Source organism: Acanthochromis polyacanthus, chromosome 7, assembly GCF_021347895.1.
Source record: "Acanthochromis polyacanthus isolate Apoly-LR-REF ecotype Palm Island chromosome 7, KAUST_Apoly_ChrSc, whole genome shotgun sequence".
Taxonomy (NCBI): domain Eukaryota; kingdom Metazoa; phylum Chordata; class Actinopteri; family Pomacentridae; genus Acanthochromis; species Acanthochromis polyacanthus.
In genome coordinates, this window is record NC_067119.1 from 13,672,694 (window position 1) to 13,685,607 (window position 12,914).

General features: G+C 40.0%; 1 protein-coding gene across 1 annotated transcript in view; it reads left to right on the forward strand.

Annotated features, from left to right (window-relative positions):
• msh3 (mutS homolog 3 (E. coli)) overlaps nt 1-12,914 on the forward strand; it is a 51,433-nt gene that overhangs the window by 37,536 nt on the left and 983 nt on the right. The window contains exons 22-23 of the mRNA XM_022192324.2: nt 10,747-10,879; nt 11,027-11,195. Coding sequence (XP_022048016.1) covers nt 10,747-10,879; nt 11,027-11,195 — 302 coding nt within the window. The remainder of the gene's footprint in view (nt 1-10,746; nt 10,880-11,026; nt 11,196-12,914) is intronic.

A 12,914-nucleotide genomic window follows, 5' to 3' on the forward strand; every position in this document is an offset into this window, starting at 1 on the left:
TGTGCTTGTTGGCTCTGCAGACTTTCACGATTGTTTGTTTTGCTGCGAGACGAGTCACCAGAGGGGCCTCGGCAGCAGAGCAGCTCTTGAAAATGAAGTAGAATTGCGGGGAAGCTAGATCTATAACGTTAATATCCTGCAAGAGAGCAGGACGTAATGGAAAAGAGAGAAAAAAGAGAAAGATTTCATTCTAATTGTTTGTGGGTTATGTGTTGTACTGCAGCAGGCCTAATTTTATCCTCATCACACTCCCACATAATCAAGGCTGATGACAGGCTGACCGATATCTACCTTTGTGCTTACAAGGAATTATGTGATCCAAATGTATTGTCAGCTTGTCTTAATAGCATATTTCCTGCTCCGGCTTGTCAGCAGTCAGTGAAATGGTGCGCACAGAAACGGCTCAGAGACAAAGGTTCACAAAAGACAGAAGATGTGGCTAGAGATATGTCAGGCTTCAGGGTTTAGTGCATAATAGTGTGACACAGTTCTAATGCCATAAATCTTAAAAAAAGCAAAAGTGAAAGTTGAATTTCTTTGATTATTTATGTCACAAGAAAGCAAGAACCAACATGTGCAAGATTTTTAAAGTGCCAGTATGTTACCAGTACTGGAAGATAGTAACTATGCTTATTGTAGTCATTTTACTGGTGATATTTAGAATTTATGTTTATATTCCTCTCCTATTTAAACTGTTTAAACACAGCGTGCACATCAGCTTAGTTCAACCAAAATATTGTTGAAGTTTTTGTCCAGTGATGGCTGGTCGCAGCTGGATCGCTGATAATTTCACATTTGTGTAGAGGAACACTGAATATGTAGTATTTGTAGAGAATCTGGTTACTACAAAGATTTTATTTTTGGTATTTAGAAAAGATTATACATGTGGAATGAGGTGATTTTAATAAAAACATGTTTTTGAGCTTCGATTTGATTAACTTTCCCAAATGAGGTGAAAGATTCAACGACTCACGGAAAGTTGAAAGTCTAACAAATCTTGAAGTTGTTAAAGTTCCTAGCTGTGTATTTTTTTTTCTTTTTTTGCGAGGACAAAATGCTTTGAAACCCACTGACAGGTTTTGCAGATCATAGGGTTAACACCACCACAGTATATAATTAACACTGCGGGGTAAAAACCAGTCGGGCCAGATACCATTAGCGCAGCATTCACTAGACTATCAGCTACCACTAGCACTAGCTAGCTAGATTGGTTATGTGCATCTATAATTCATGTTAACCATGGTATTAAATGGGATCTTAATTTTGGGTAGTCAAATATAAGCTTAAATGAAAATATTCTTTATGAGAAAAAGTAACAAAAATGTTTCAATTATATACATGACTATTCTACTGTCAACAGGACCATGACTGGAACTTTGCTTGTGTTGCATCTGCTCTCAGATCTACATTGCTTTGGATAAAAGAGTCTGCTAAATGAAATTGTAGAATTGTAAATTGTACCACAATGTACAAAATGAACATCATGCTGTACTGAAGAAGACTTTAGTGGTGATTTAGACCATGAACTCATTTGAAAAATGTTTGTTGAGCTAATAAATCAAATGAGAAGTAGAGTCACTTTCTCATAGACATCTTTACCATTGAAGTTGCCCCCTACTGGCCATTAGGAAGAACGCAGGTTGAAGGGACTTGACTTTTAGACCCAGAGGCTATGGTGTGTGTCTGAGTGTGTGGGTGTGTGTATGTGTTTTCTGCTGGGATTATGTGAACTGGCAGTCAGGAGTCCTCGGGTGTTGCACAATGTTGCGTATCTCCAGTTTGGCTGAACAGATAAATGACGCGCTGAGAGAACATGACAGAGAGGTGTGTTTGTGTTATCAATACCAACATCGGCAACTCGATTGTTGTTTCTTTGGAGAGAACTTGAAATTGTTTGAGTTTACCCATTTCTGTTGAAGAGCTGGATCAATACTGTCGGCACAGAAAACTCATTATTAGTTTGACCTTGGCTGTTTGCTTTAGGTTGTGTCATTGGTTACGACACAAAACTGTTCACATTCTTTGACTGAATTGACTGATGGTAACTATGCAGTCAAGATGGCAACCACTGAGAGTGGCAAATGCCTGGTGATGGTTAGTTTGAAAGCACTTATGCACTGAAAATAAGAGGTCTAAATATGGAAAAATTTAACTTTTGTGGTTGATTTTGTTTCTTGCAACTTATTTGGCCAAGTTGTCGGATTCAGGGAGGTTTTTGTGGCTCATGTTATGTTACTTTTACTCTGTACACCTGCTGACTGTATGATATGTCTTTCGAGGGAAGACTTTCCATTAATTTACCATCCACCATCTGAATAACAACCCATATGAGATGAAATGTGAAATTATCAATTTTTAAAGAAATAATAAGTAAGCGTGGGCAGTCAGCTAATTAATATCAAGCGGCACTAATCAATATTTTTATAGCAACAATGGATCAAACTGCTTATGTAATGTGAAACGTATTTCTTGTAGTAACAAACATACAGGGAATATCACTCTATTATTAGATATAATTTGGATTGTAGCTTTGTGTTTTTTGTTGGCATAATTCAGCAGCAATGGGCAGCTCTTTTTAGCAAGAACGCTTTGATGCACTGATTGTGTGTCACCTGCAACACACCAAACAGCACAGAGACTAATTGGTGAAGATAATGAGGCATTTACAATGGCCGAAAAAAGACAAGTATTCAACCTCTGAGCAGAGCTATGAAAGGACGGCAAAACTTTGACTCCAAATGAATCCTCATGTTACACTGTTTGCAAACAAAATAACCATTTCACCTTTAGATGCTGTCTGTGGCTTCTTTTAATGCCCTCAAATAGTCAAAAAACTATTAGTACTGCTTTAGAACTTGAACTGGATCTGTCGTGATACACTCTAATGCTTGAAATAGCAGTGATTTGCTGATATTGGCTCTTGTTTTCAGCCTTCAAGCAGGCTGCAAAAAGCCCACCAAAAGACAAAACTAACAATTTGACAGGAGCACTGAGGAGTCTTTGTGTTCTTAACAGTGGCTGGTGTTCGTGTTGTATTAGTGCCCTCCAGGCTGTCGGTTCTCTGAGGAGAAAGGATTTACCAACTCAGATGGTCCCCACTGAGCTTAGGGAACATGTATGTGATCTTGCACTTGAGCCACTTTGTTTTGAGGCCGATTGTTCAGCACAATAACAGCTGTGTAGCCGTCGGGTCAGTGGACTGGACAAACCACAGACTCTGAGTTTGTGCCTCTTTGAGTCGCAGGGTGAAGCTCCCACTTCAGTCCACAGTGATGGAAACCATTTATGGGCTTCTGGAGTTGTACTGTTGTGTTGCCTTCTGGGTAGTCAAAGCTTAAAAGCTGCATCCAATCAATGGGAGCTGGTATTTAGGTATTAGTTTATTTTCTTTTCCAAGAACTTAGTCCAAAAGCTCTAATTTACGATGAGTTAACCATGTTCAAATGTAGATGAATAAACATTTATCTTTGAAAAATTCCTTCCAGTTTTCATGTTTTGCCAGTTCCACATTAATCTGTGGACAGGATCTTGGGGTTATGTAATTCTGCTGGAAAACGTAGAATGAAAATATATAAGTATCAGCTAATGCAGCAGGGAGCTGCTGTTGGCAGGAGGGGGGAGCTCTCTGACTACCTGTTGTATAACAGCATTGATTTGCTAGAAAAGCCTTGCTATTAAAGGAACGGCAAACAAAAGGGCACAAAAGAAGTTCTGCTTTACAGCAAAGGCCTCCTCAGCGCAGGCAGAGTTTCAGAGTCTTTCTACCTCCTACTCCGCCTCCTCCTCTGCCACTTCCCCCTCCTCCTCACCAGACTCAACTTTTAATGTCAAAAGTCAGACTGCTCCTCCTTTGACTCGGTTGTTATAGTAACACACCTTCCCCCGTCTCCAACACTCACCTGAGAGGTAGTTAAGAATGTAGATGGGTTTCATAACACCACTCAATAATAGAGACAACCTTGATGCAGAAAGAGAAAAAAGAAACGAGGAAGCTGAGCAGAGAGGATTTCTAAAACTACGCATTGCTGCTGCCAGGAGTTGCTAGGTTTTATGGTGAAATCAGGTCCAGCATGGAGGTTTTATTGCTTTATAGCAGTGAGGTGTGAAGTACCTCTTCTTTAGACATTATTCCCTCTCAGACTTACTTGGACTCTCACTTTTATTCATGCTAGCAGCAGACCCTGCCGTCAGCTTCACCCTAAGCTTTGCACTACATGCTTGTAGCATGACACAGACGTGCATGTGACTGCGCTAACATTATGTTGCTGCACTGTAATAGTAGAAGGGAAATCAGGCCCGGTTTTACACTTGGACTCGCAGGAGAAGTAGAACTCACAAAAGCTCACTTTTGGCTGCACACTAATGGGTACATTTTGAGTGCAGCCTATCACTCCATGTGGGCGTAAATGGTCTGATGTGCTCATGCTCATGCACGAAGCTCCTACAAAGACCCACATGTGCTCCACAGCACTTTGCACTGCTCTGCGCCTGCACTGTACTCGTACTCATGGATAAGATGCTGTACCGGTTTTCTATCATCACACTGCAGTACTTTCTCAAAATCTATAGTTGAAGCAGGTTTGATGGAGGAATTTTATTAGAAACTTTGAAACTGAATTTGCAACTGAGAAATTGTGCATTTCCAGTAGTTTTGTGCAGTAAAAGCAGAAAATCTTCACATTTTATCAAACAGTTAATAGATTATAACAGCACAGTATTTTAGCCTCTCTGTTAAGTGTTTGTACAAGTTTGTGAGGCTCTGCTCAACTTTAATCGTAAGTTATTTTAATGTGAGCCTGGAAAGGGACACAGCTTGCTTGAATTGTTCTGAAAAGTCACTTTAAAATTCACACCTCCTTACAATGACTATTGTGTGGCTGCAGTTGCAGAAAAAGTTTAAACTCTTAGAGCGACATAAATCTGTCCTCTGCCGGATATTTATGTCCTTTTCTTGCACCTTAATAACAAACTGTGTTAAAGAAAGAAGACCAGCCAAACTAAATTTCGGGTGGTTCAAATATGGCAAATAATTTCTTTTAATCAGAAAAGTTAAGCAAATAATGTGAGTTCAGACTTCACTGATGTAGACCTCCACGGAAACCACTACTGACTGACTAACTAGCTGAAAATTTACAGTATTTTTTCATCATTTCTTCTCCTATCAAACTCAAACTGGGTAATGAAGCAAAATGTAAATGCTTGTAAGAATGTATCATTTATAAATCTAGCCCCTACAAATATAAGCTTGTATGGATTCATTATATACACTCACAGGCCCCTTTATTAGGTAAATGCAATCTGACACAACAGTGCTGAGTTAAATTCCACATTTACATAACTTCTGCATTTTCATCTTGTATTGATATTGTTAAAAAGGTAGTCATTTTACATTACTTGTCACTGAGGTCATAGTGGGAGGTGGGATTTGAGTATTCCTTATATTTTTTCAGTCCTACCGACACACATGAAGAGGGAAAAAAACATCAGGGACCTTTTTAAATGTAATGCAGTCCAGTGCAGAACCACCGCGATCCACTAAAACCTCAATAATAAGCATAAAATAGAATCATCACCTTGTTGAGACAAAACTGACAATGTAGCTTGTGGTAGCACTGCTGGATGGCATGAGATATTACAGGTAAATCTAATAAAGTGGCTGCTCTTGGATCCAAACTTTCATGTGATGAAACTACATTTATAAGTGACTTGAGAAACTCTTTTAAGAATTCAGGATTTGTTCCTTTTTGCAAAATATGCACAGTACATTCTGTTCTTCTTCTCGACCTAATTTACTATTTTTTGTGACAATACGTAACAATTCGATTACAAATTCTGGCACATATCGCCAACATAACCAATCAGAGTGACTGATGAACCTTCCACTGATGACTTCCTGTCAAAACCTGGCCCAGAATTTACCCATGATGCATCTCAACTGAGAGATTCCACTTCATTATGCGAGTACAAGCCAAAAACAATATAGCCTTGAGCACAGGCCTCAAGCAGAAAAAAAGAGCTGGCAACATGGGTCTTATAAGCTCATTCTTTGCAACAGGATTACCTTTCAAACACTTGACAACATCAGTGGACACAGTTTTTCACACAGCTCCCGTTCCTTCTCTTACTACTGCCGTCCTTACCTGACAATGGGATTTCCATATAAGCACACAGCAAAGACTGAAAGAAAAGATACATACAAGTGTCAATACAGTATCGAATAATTAGCAGTCAAAGTCAACTGTAGACATTCACATTGCTCTCCATCCCTCACATCCAGAGCTTTGATGCTGGTGAGGGGAGAACACAAAGGGTGTCGAGTCTGAATGGGATTTGCGTCTAATTGGATAGAGAGAACTAGACTAACAAGACAGAAAGACAGCAGTAGTGAGGTTGACACCTCCGGCCTTATTTATCAGGATCGGATTACCGAGCGGTTGCACACTCGTGAGCGTGCACATGCTGCCATCTTTAGCGACATATCATTAGAGAACAGCTGTGGTGGTGAGGAGTGGTGAGCCTCTACAGGTGGGCAGAAAAACAGACCCCAATTTGGAGCTGGAAACCAGAGTGTGATACATGTCAGATAAGAAAAGGTGACACACTGCAGAGAAAGCATCATATGTGGCTGATCGGCTGTCCGTTGGAGACTTGAGCCATCATACTGTGAGCTGAACACACCTGATGTTTGATCATTCTGAGCAAGTACAGCAGATTTCAGTCTACATTCGTGGTGCATATTTAGAGATGTAAAACTGAGAAAGATTGATAAATGTTGTCTCTGTATCCTGTTTTTTCTGTCCTGCCTGTGCAGCATTTTAGCTTATTTCATCTCCCATCTTATCCACTGGTAATGTGAATGTAATGTCTGAATTAGGACTGCTTTTTGACAACAGTCCTCGTGATCTTCAGAAGTGTTTTTTTCTCGCGCTACGGCTACCTTTTTTTTTTTTTTAATTAACAGTGGTGAAACAATGACATGTTGAATGAAGTGGCAAACAAAATGAAATACCAAATGACTACATTTCACCGTGGCCTGTCACTGTATTGGTTTGGCTCACTCTCAGTGTTGTCACCATCACCGTGGCAGCAGGCAGATGTGGTCAAAAAGCTCTGATAAAACCGCTGTGCTCTGCACGAACAGAACGAGACACAATTGCAACTAGCTGGTGCACACAGTGGAGCATTTAGCTGCTCAATCTTTTGCTCAAGCACGTAAAAAAAAGTGCTAAACAAGACTGATTCCTCAACTATATGGCAAATGGTCACTGCAACTTTAAAAAGTGATATTGCATCACTGCTGTGTTAAGATTGTCCCACTTCATCCAAGTACTCAGAAGCATTGTGTAAGCGTAATTGTTATTGATTAAATTTCAAATTCGGTTAGTCCACTAAAGGTCAAACACAATAACAAATGCTTTGAGTCCGTTACTAGACCCCCAAGGAATGATTTTCAAGTGTTTATTCAGCTTCACAAGTACTAAAGTAATTGATTTTCACATGATAATAACTTAAAGAATGATTTGATCTTCGAATTTCCTCCTGATTGAGCATGATCATTGACTTATCGATTCATTGACTAATTGTTTCGGGACTCATTTCAGCTGATCGTTGCGCTGCTGAACAAAGCTTTCAGTGCACCCTCGAGTGATCTGCTAATGAGCTGCCATTAGCGCCTAATCAGATCATTATCCATGCTACTCCCTCGCCCCGCCACGCTCAGTTTGTCTTTACCTTTCAGTGTAGTCGGACAGGAGTAGTCGCTTTTCATGTGAGTGTGTGTGCATGAGCGTGTTGTAAATACGTCTCAGCAGGTTCAGGTCTGTCTGAAGCAGGTGGGAGTGACCCAGCAAATCTCGTTCAGACACAGGTATTGCTGCTGACATGTGACCTTTTGTTAGACTGAGCGGTTGCCGGGCCGATCCTGGAACCAGCCTGGAGTCCTGCCGCCCGTCTGTTGTGATGATGTAAGATTCAGGCCTGCTCCACTCTGAGAGCTCACGCTTGATTTGTCATCTCTACAGCCATCAGAATGATTATCAATACTAGCACTTGTGTTTTTTAAAATCCAGCCTTAATTGTTTTCTAACAGTTTATAGCATGTAGGAGATTTTCTTTCACTGTGTCTTGGCACTCCCTCCTCCATTTACATGACTGGGTTGTTAAAGTAAGCGCTGAAAGGAAATGCATTTGTTTTAGTGAAGAGCTTTCAGCAGCTGTCTTGAGGGAGCAGCGTTAAGAGGTAAAATGTTTGCGCGCGCATTTGACAGAGGCAGAGTGAGCGAGTCCACGCCTCACTCGCTTTTTTTTTGTGCAATTTTCACATCTTAACCTTAATGCCAGAGTTCAATCATGTAGCCTTTGGATGGCTCCGAGGCATGACAGAGATTAAAGAACAGCAGGATGAGGTGAAGAACCTTCACTTGCTCAATCTCTCTCCAGAGCCTGGGAAGCTGAGTTTCTGTTTTCAGTGAATTGGAGTGATTGACTGCAGAAATCTTCAAGGCGAGGATAGAACAGCAGGAGTAAATAGACTAATAGGGGGAAAATTTGACAGAATGCTGTGTGTACATGTGTTTATACTCGTAGTCGTATTCAAAAAGCATGTATTTGTGTGTTGCCTCGGCACACTGCAGAGTACAGAGGCAGTTAAGTAACACTGGGCCAAAGCACAGTTGATGTCGATGCTCTGTTCTTTGTTTTTCAGCTACCACTTTTGCTCGGTTGTGGTCACACAGACAGTGTTACATAATGCAACATTTGTTGTGATACCTGCCATTTGGAATATGTATTACGTTGTCTCTCTGTTTTTTTTTTTTTTGTCTTGCTGTTGCTTTTCTTTTCTCTGATGGTCTCGGTCGGTGGGATTGCCGTAGTATTTTGTACAGACTTTCAGGTTCACCAGACGATGTAACCTTATGAGCTTGGTGACAGTTTCTCTCCTGACGTATTTTACCACAAAGATTGCTGACCTTCACAACAATCCTCAGCTGCTTGTTATTAGTTTAATTTGTTTCGTTTTTTCATGTCAAAGTGAAAACAATGTCAATTAATTAAAAAATATAAACTGTTTTAAAAAAAGTAATTACAAGAGTAGTTACAATTTTAAGTCAGTAGGTAGTAGATACACTTTTGGCTGCAATTACAGAATTAAGCCTGTGTTAGATCTGAAGTCTCCCCTAAGCACATCTGGACTCTAGTTTTATCCCATTGTTGTGACAGGCTGCATGGGGTCCATATCCAGCCACAAAATATCAGGTTGATTGAGGTCTGGTATAAGACTTGGTCACTCTAAAACATTCACGTTGTTGTCTTTAAACCATTTCTTTGTAGCTTTGATGGGTCAAGCTGGAAAACATCAGTTGCATCTCCCAAGTTGCAGTTCTCTTGCATCAGGATTTGGGTATAATTTGCTGCGTTCATTCTACCCTCTAGCTTTACAAGCCCTCCAGGACCTTCTGCTGAGAAGCCCCAGCACATCATGATGCTGCCACCTCCGTGCTACATGGTGCAAATAGTGCATTTGTGAAGATATGCAGCGTGTGTTGTCCACCAAACACAACATGTAGTCTGATGGCCAAAAAGCTCAATTTTGGACTAATTAGCCTAAAGAACCTTCTTTTAGTTGACTTCAGAGTCTCCCACATGCCTTCTGGCAGATTTAAACTTTGCCTTTGCTACTCCCATAAAGCTTTGACTGGTGAAGAACAGTAAAATAGTTATCTGCACAGTTTCTTCCATCTGAGCTGTTAAGCTGAGATGACTCCTTCAGAGGAGTCATAGGTGTCTTGGTGGCCTTCCTCACTAGTCTCTTTCTTGCACAGTCACTTAGTTTTCGAGGATATCCTGCTCTAACCTGATCTACCTATGTGCAATATTACTTCTATTGCCTAATAGTGAATTTGACTGTACTCCATGGGATATCAGTAATTTGAAAATTGTCTTGTGTCCATCCTCTGACTTATGCTTTTCAATAACCTCTTCTCAGAGTTGCTTGGAGTATTGTTTTTTCTTCATGGTGTAGTTATAGCCAAGAGCACTGATTCACCCGACTGCACCTGTAAGTCACAGGTGTCTTTATACTACAGTCCCTTGAGTGTGTGACTTCTTGCACCAATTGGCTGCACCTACGTTAATTTTCGTAATACCTTGTTCTAACATCTAAGGGGAGTGAATACTTTTATAGGCACTGTATTCTATCAGGACAACATAACAGGTATTGACAAATACAACTGCAAATTCTGAACATCTTGTTAAGTTTTTGAGATTTTTTTGTCTGCATTCTGTGCATGCTGAAATCAAATATTCTTTCACAGACACTATGCAAAGCTAATAAGCAGGTGGGAAGGTGGCAGTTCTTTTGTCAGAAAAAGCAACATGACAGGTGGTGGGTCACTTCAGATATAGTTACTGCATATCTTGTACTTGCTCTCCTTACTTTTACCTACTAGAGAGACTTTTTTCACAACTGTCAGCAGACGTGTCAAACATCTCTGGCAGGCTTGTGCTGAGCAGTAAACACAGTGATTGTGTTTCCGTCTGCTGTTTTTTCCTCCTTAGCTGAATATTTTCCCACTAATGAGAACACAACGTACAGATTAGACTTACAGCTCGCAGACCCTGTTTGAGCTGTTTTCACTGATCCTTAGCATTTTTAACCTAGGTGTAGAAGACTGAAGAGCTTCCAGAGACACTGTGTATTAAATTTCTGTGGATTTTTACACTTGGCTCTCTTGTTCCCTCTCTCAGGTGAAAGCCCTCACCCTGTTTGTAACCCATTATCCTCCTCTGTGTGAGCTGGAGCGAGTGTATCCTGAACATGTGTCTAACTACCACATGGCTTTCTTACTCAATGAACCCGACATCTCTACTGACACTGATGGTGAGTGTGTTTATGAAAATGTTCTCATACAAATTAAAGATTCGCTGTTGCCTTGCAGATAAATTCAGAACATTCTTACATTAGTCAATTTTAAATCACTTGGTACTTTGTTGACATTTTAGTATCTCTACTTGTGTCTACTAACAGATGAAGAAATTCAGCCGGAGTTCATCACCTTCCTCTACCAGTTGACTGAAGGAGCTGCAGGACGGAGCTACGGACTCAATGTTGCCCGACTGGCTGACATCCCAGATTCAATACTACATGTTGCTGCTCGCAAAGCCCGAGAGCTGGAGAACATGGTCAATGCCAGGAGGTAGTGCAGACACTCATGTTCACTCTGATCATTTTTAAAACCGAGTATTTTTGTTGTGAAGACAAGTTTACTAGTCATAAGGAGCAAAAGTCAATCTGTAAATATATTGGTTTAGTGTCTGTTGAAGCTCTGGAAGTCTGGGAAAATTGCTCGGATGATGTATTCAGTTTTATCTTCGTCTGATCTTAGAAACTAAAAACAGTATAGTAGACAGTAGAATAGAGTATTCTTTATTGTCGTTATACAATGTATAACGAGATTGCAGAGCTTATCCTTTTCAGTGCAAGGAAATCTTAACGATAGTGCAAATATATTTACATATATACAGTATAAATAACATAGGGAATACAATAACAGTGAATGAGACAGTGGTGTATATTGCACAGTTACACTATATTGTTGGCTGGGTGTGAGACATGTGAGAGTTCAGGGTGGTGATGGCTCCTTTACTAACGTTTGTTAACTTTAGGTGTCAGACTGAAGAAGCTGGTGCTTTTTGTGTCAATGACACAACAAATCCATAACAGATCCAGAAATGTGGAGGCTCATCAGGCATCAAATCACTGTACAGCAATGTCTCATTCTGACACAGGATTTCTACACAAGAATACAACTCTGGATCGTCACAGTTGATTTCATTTTACTGTGATGATCGAGAAGGAACGGTAGAAAAATGTCTTTCGAGTTACAAAGCATGAATTTAATTAGTCAGTGCAATGTTTTCTGAAATATTCTCAAATTATAGCAAAAGTTCAGCTCGGTTTGAATATTTTCACAGATAACCTCATGTTGTAGGATGAATGGCCTGTAATTTTTATGCAAGGCTCAAATCAAACATTTGAGTTGCATTATGGGAAATGTAGGATCCAATGGTTTGGGAGTTTGACCCTCATGAAAATTAAGATTTCTCAGCCTCTTTTGCCATTTTTTAAAATCTAAGTCTTACATCTGCCCCACCTTTATGTAATATTATACCACTGGGGTGCTCTATAAATCCTCTCAGGAATCACAACGTGTCCTGTAGTTGATTTTGGAGAGCTTCTTAAATATTATGAGGCACAAATGGACCCTGAGAGCTGGAAATTTTGAGTCGGACGTGTGCCACTTAACTCAAAGAAGCTCCCCTGACACTAAACTGAATGTTTTTTTAAGCTTTACCACTCAAATAAACTTGATTTCATCCCTGGGCTGACATGCCTGACCCCGAAAATGTACCAATATTCCTGTAGAATCAGAGTGGAAGCAGATTAATTGAGCAGCTTAGACTTTGTCACCTGGTGACATGAAGGACTTTCACAGCAGAGAGTGAGGGAGACACCCACAAGCAGCTTCATGGTCGGAACATATTTGACTTGAAACTCCTCAAGTGCTGCAAAAAAGACAGAAAAAAACAGAGTTCAGTTTACTTTAAAAATGCTGCAGTGTCAACTTTATCTTAGATGTTTATAAAGAGTGTTTTGACTTTTCAAATGGATGCAGCAATGACCTCATGTTCTCCATCAAACACTAAAAAAACTACTTTTACTTTGCAGTTTTGTGACAGAATTTTGCTTTAGCACCAACAGGATAGGTTTTTATCATCATTTTGGTTTGAAGTTTTTAAATTTATTTCCAAATCTGGTTCACTGAAATATTTTTTAATTGGTTTTTGCTGAAAATGTTGATTAAAACCAAATGAAGGTGTTTGAACTGCTCTCGTCAGAATTTTATCATGATTAA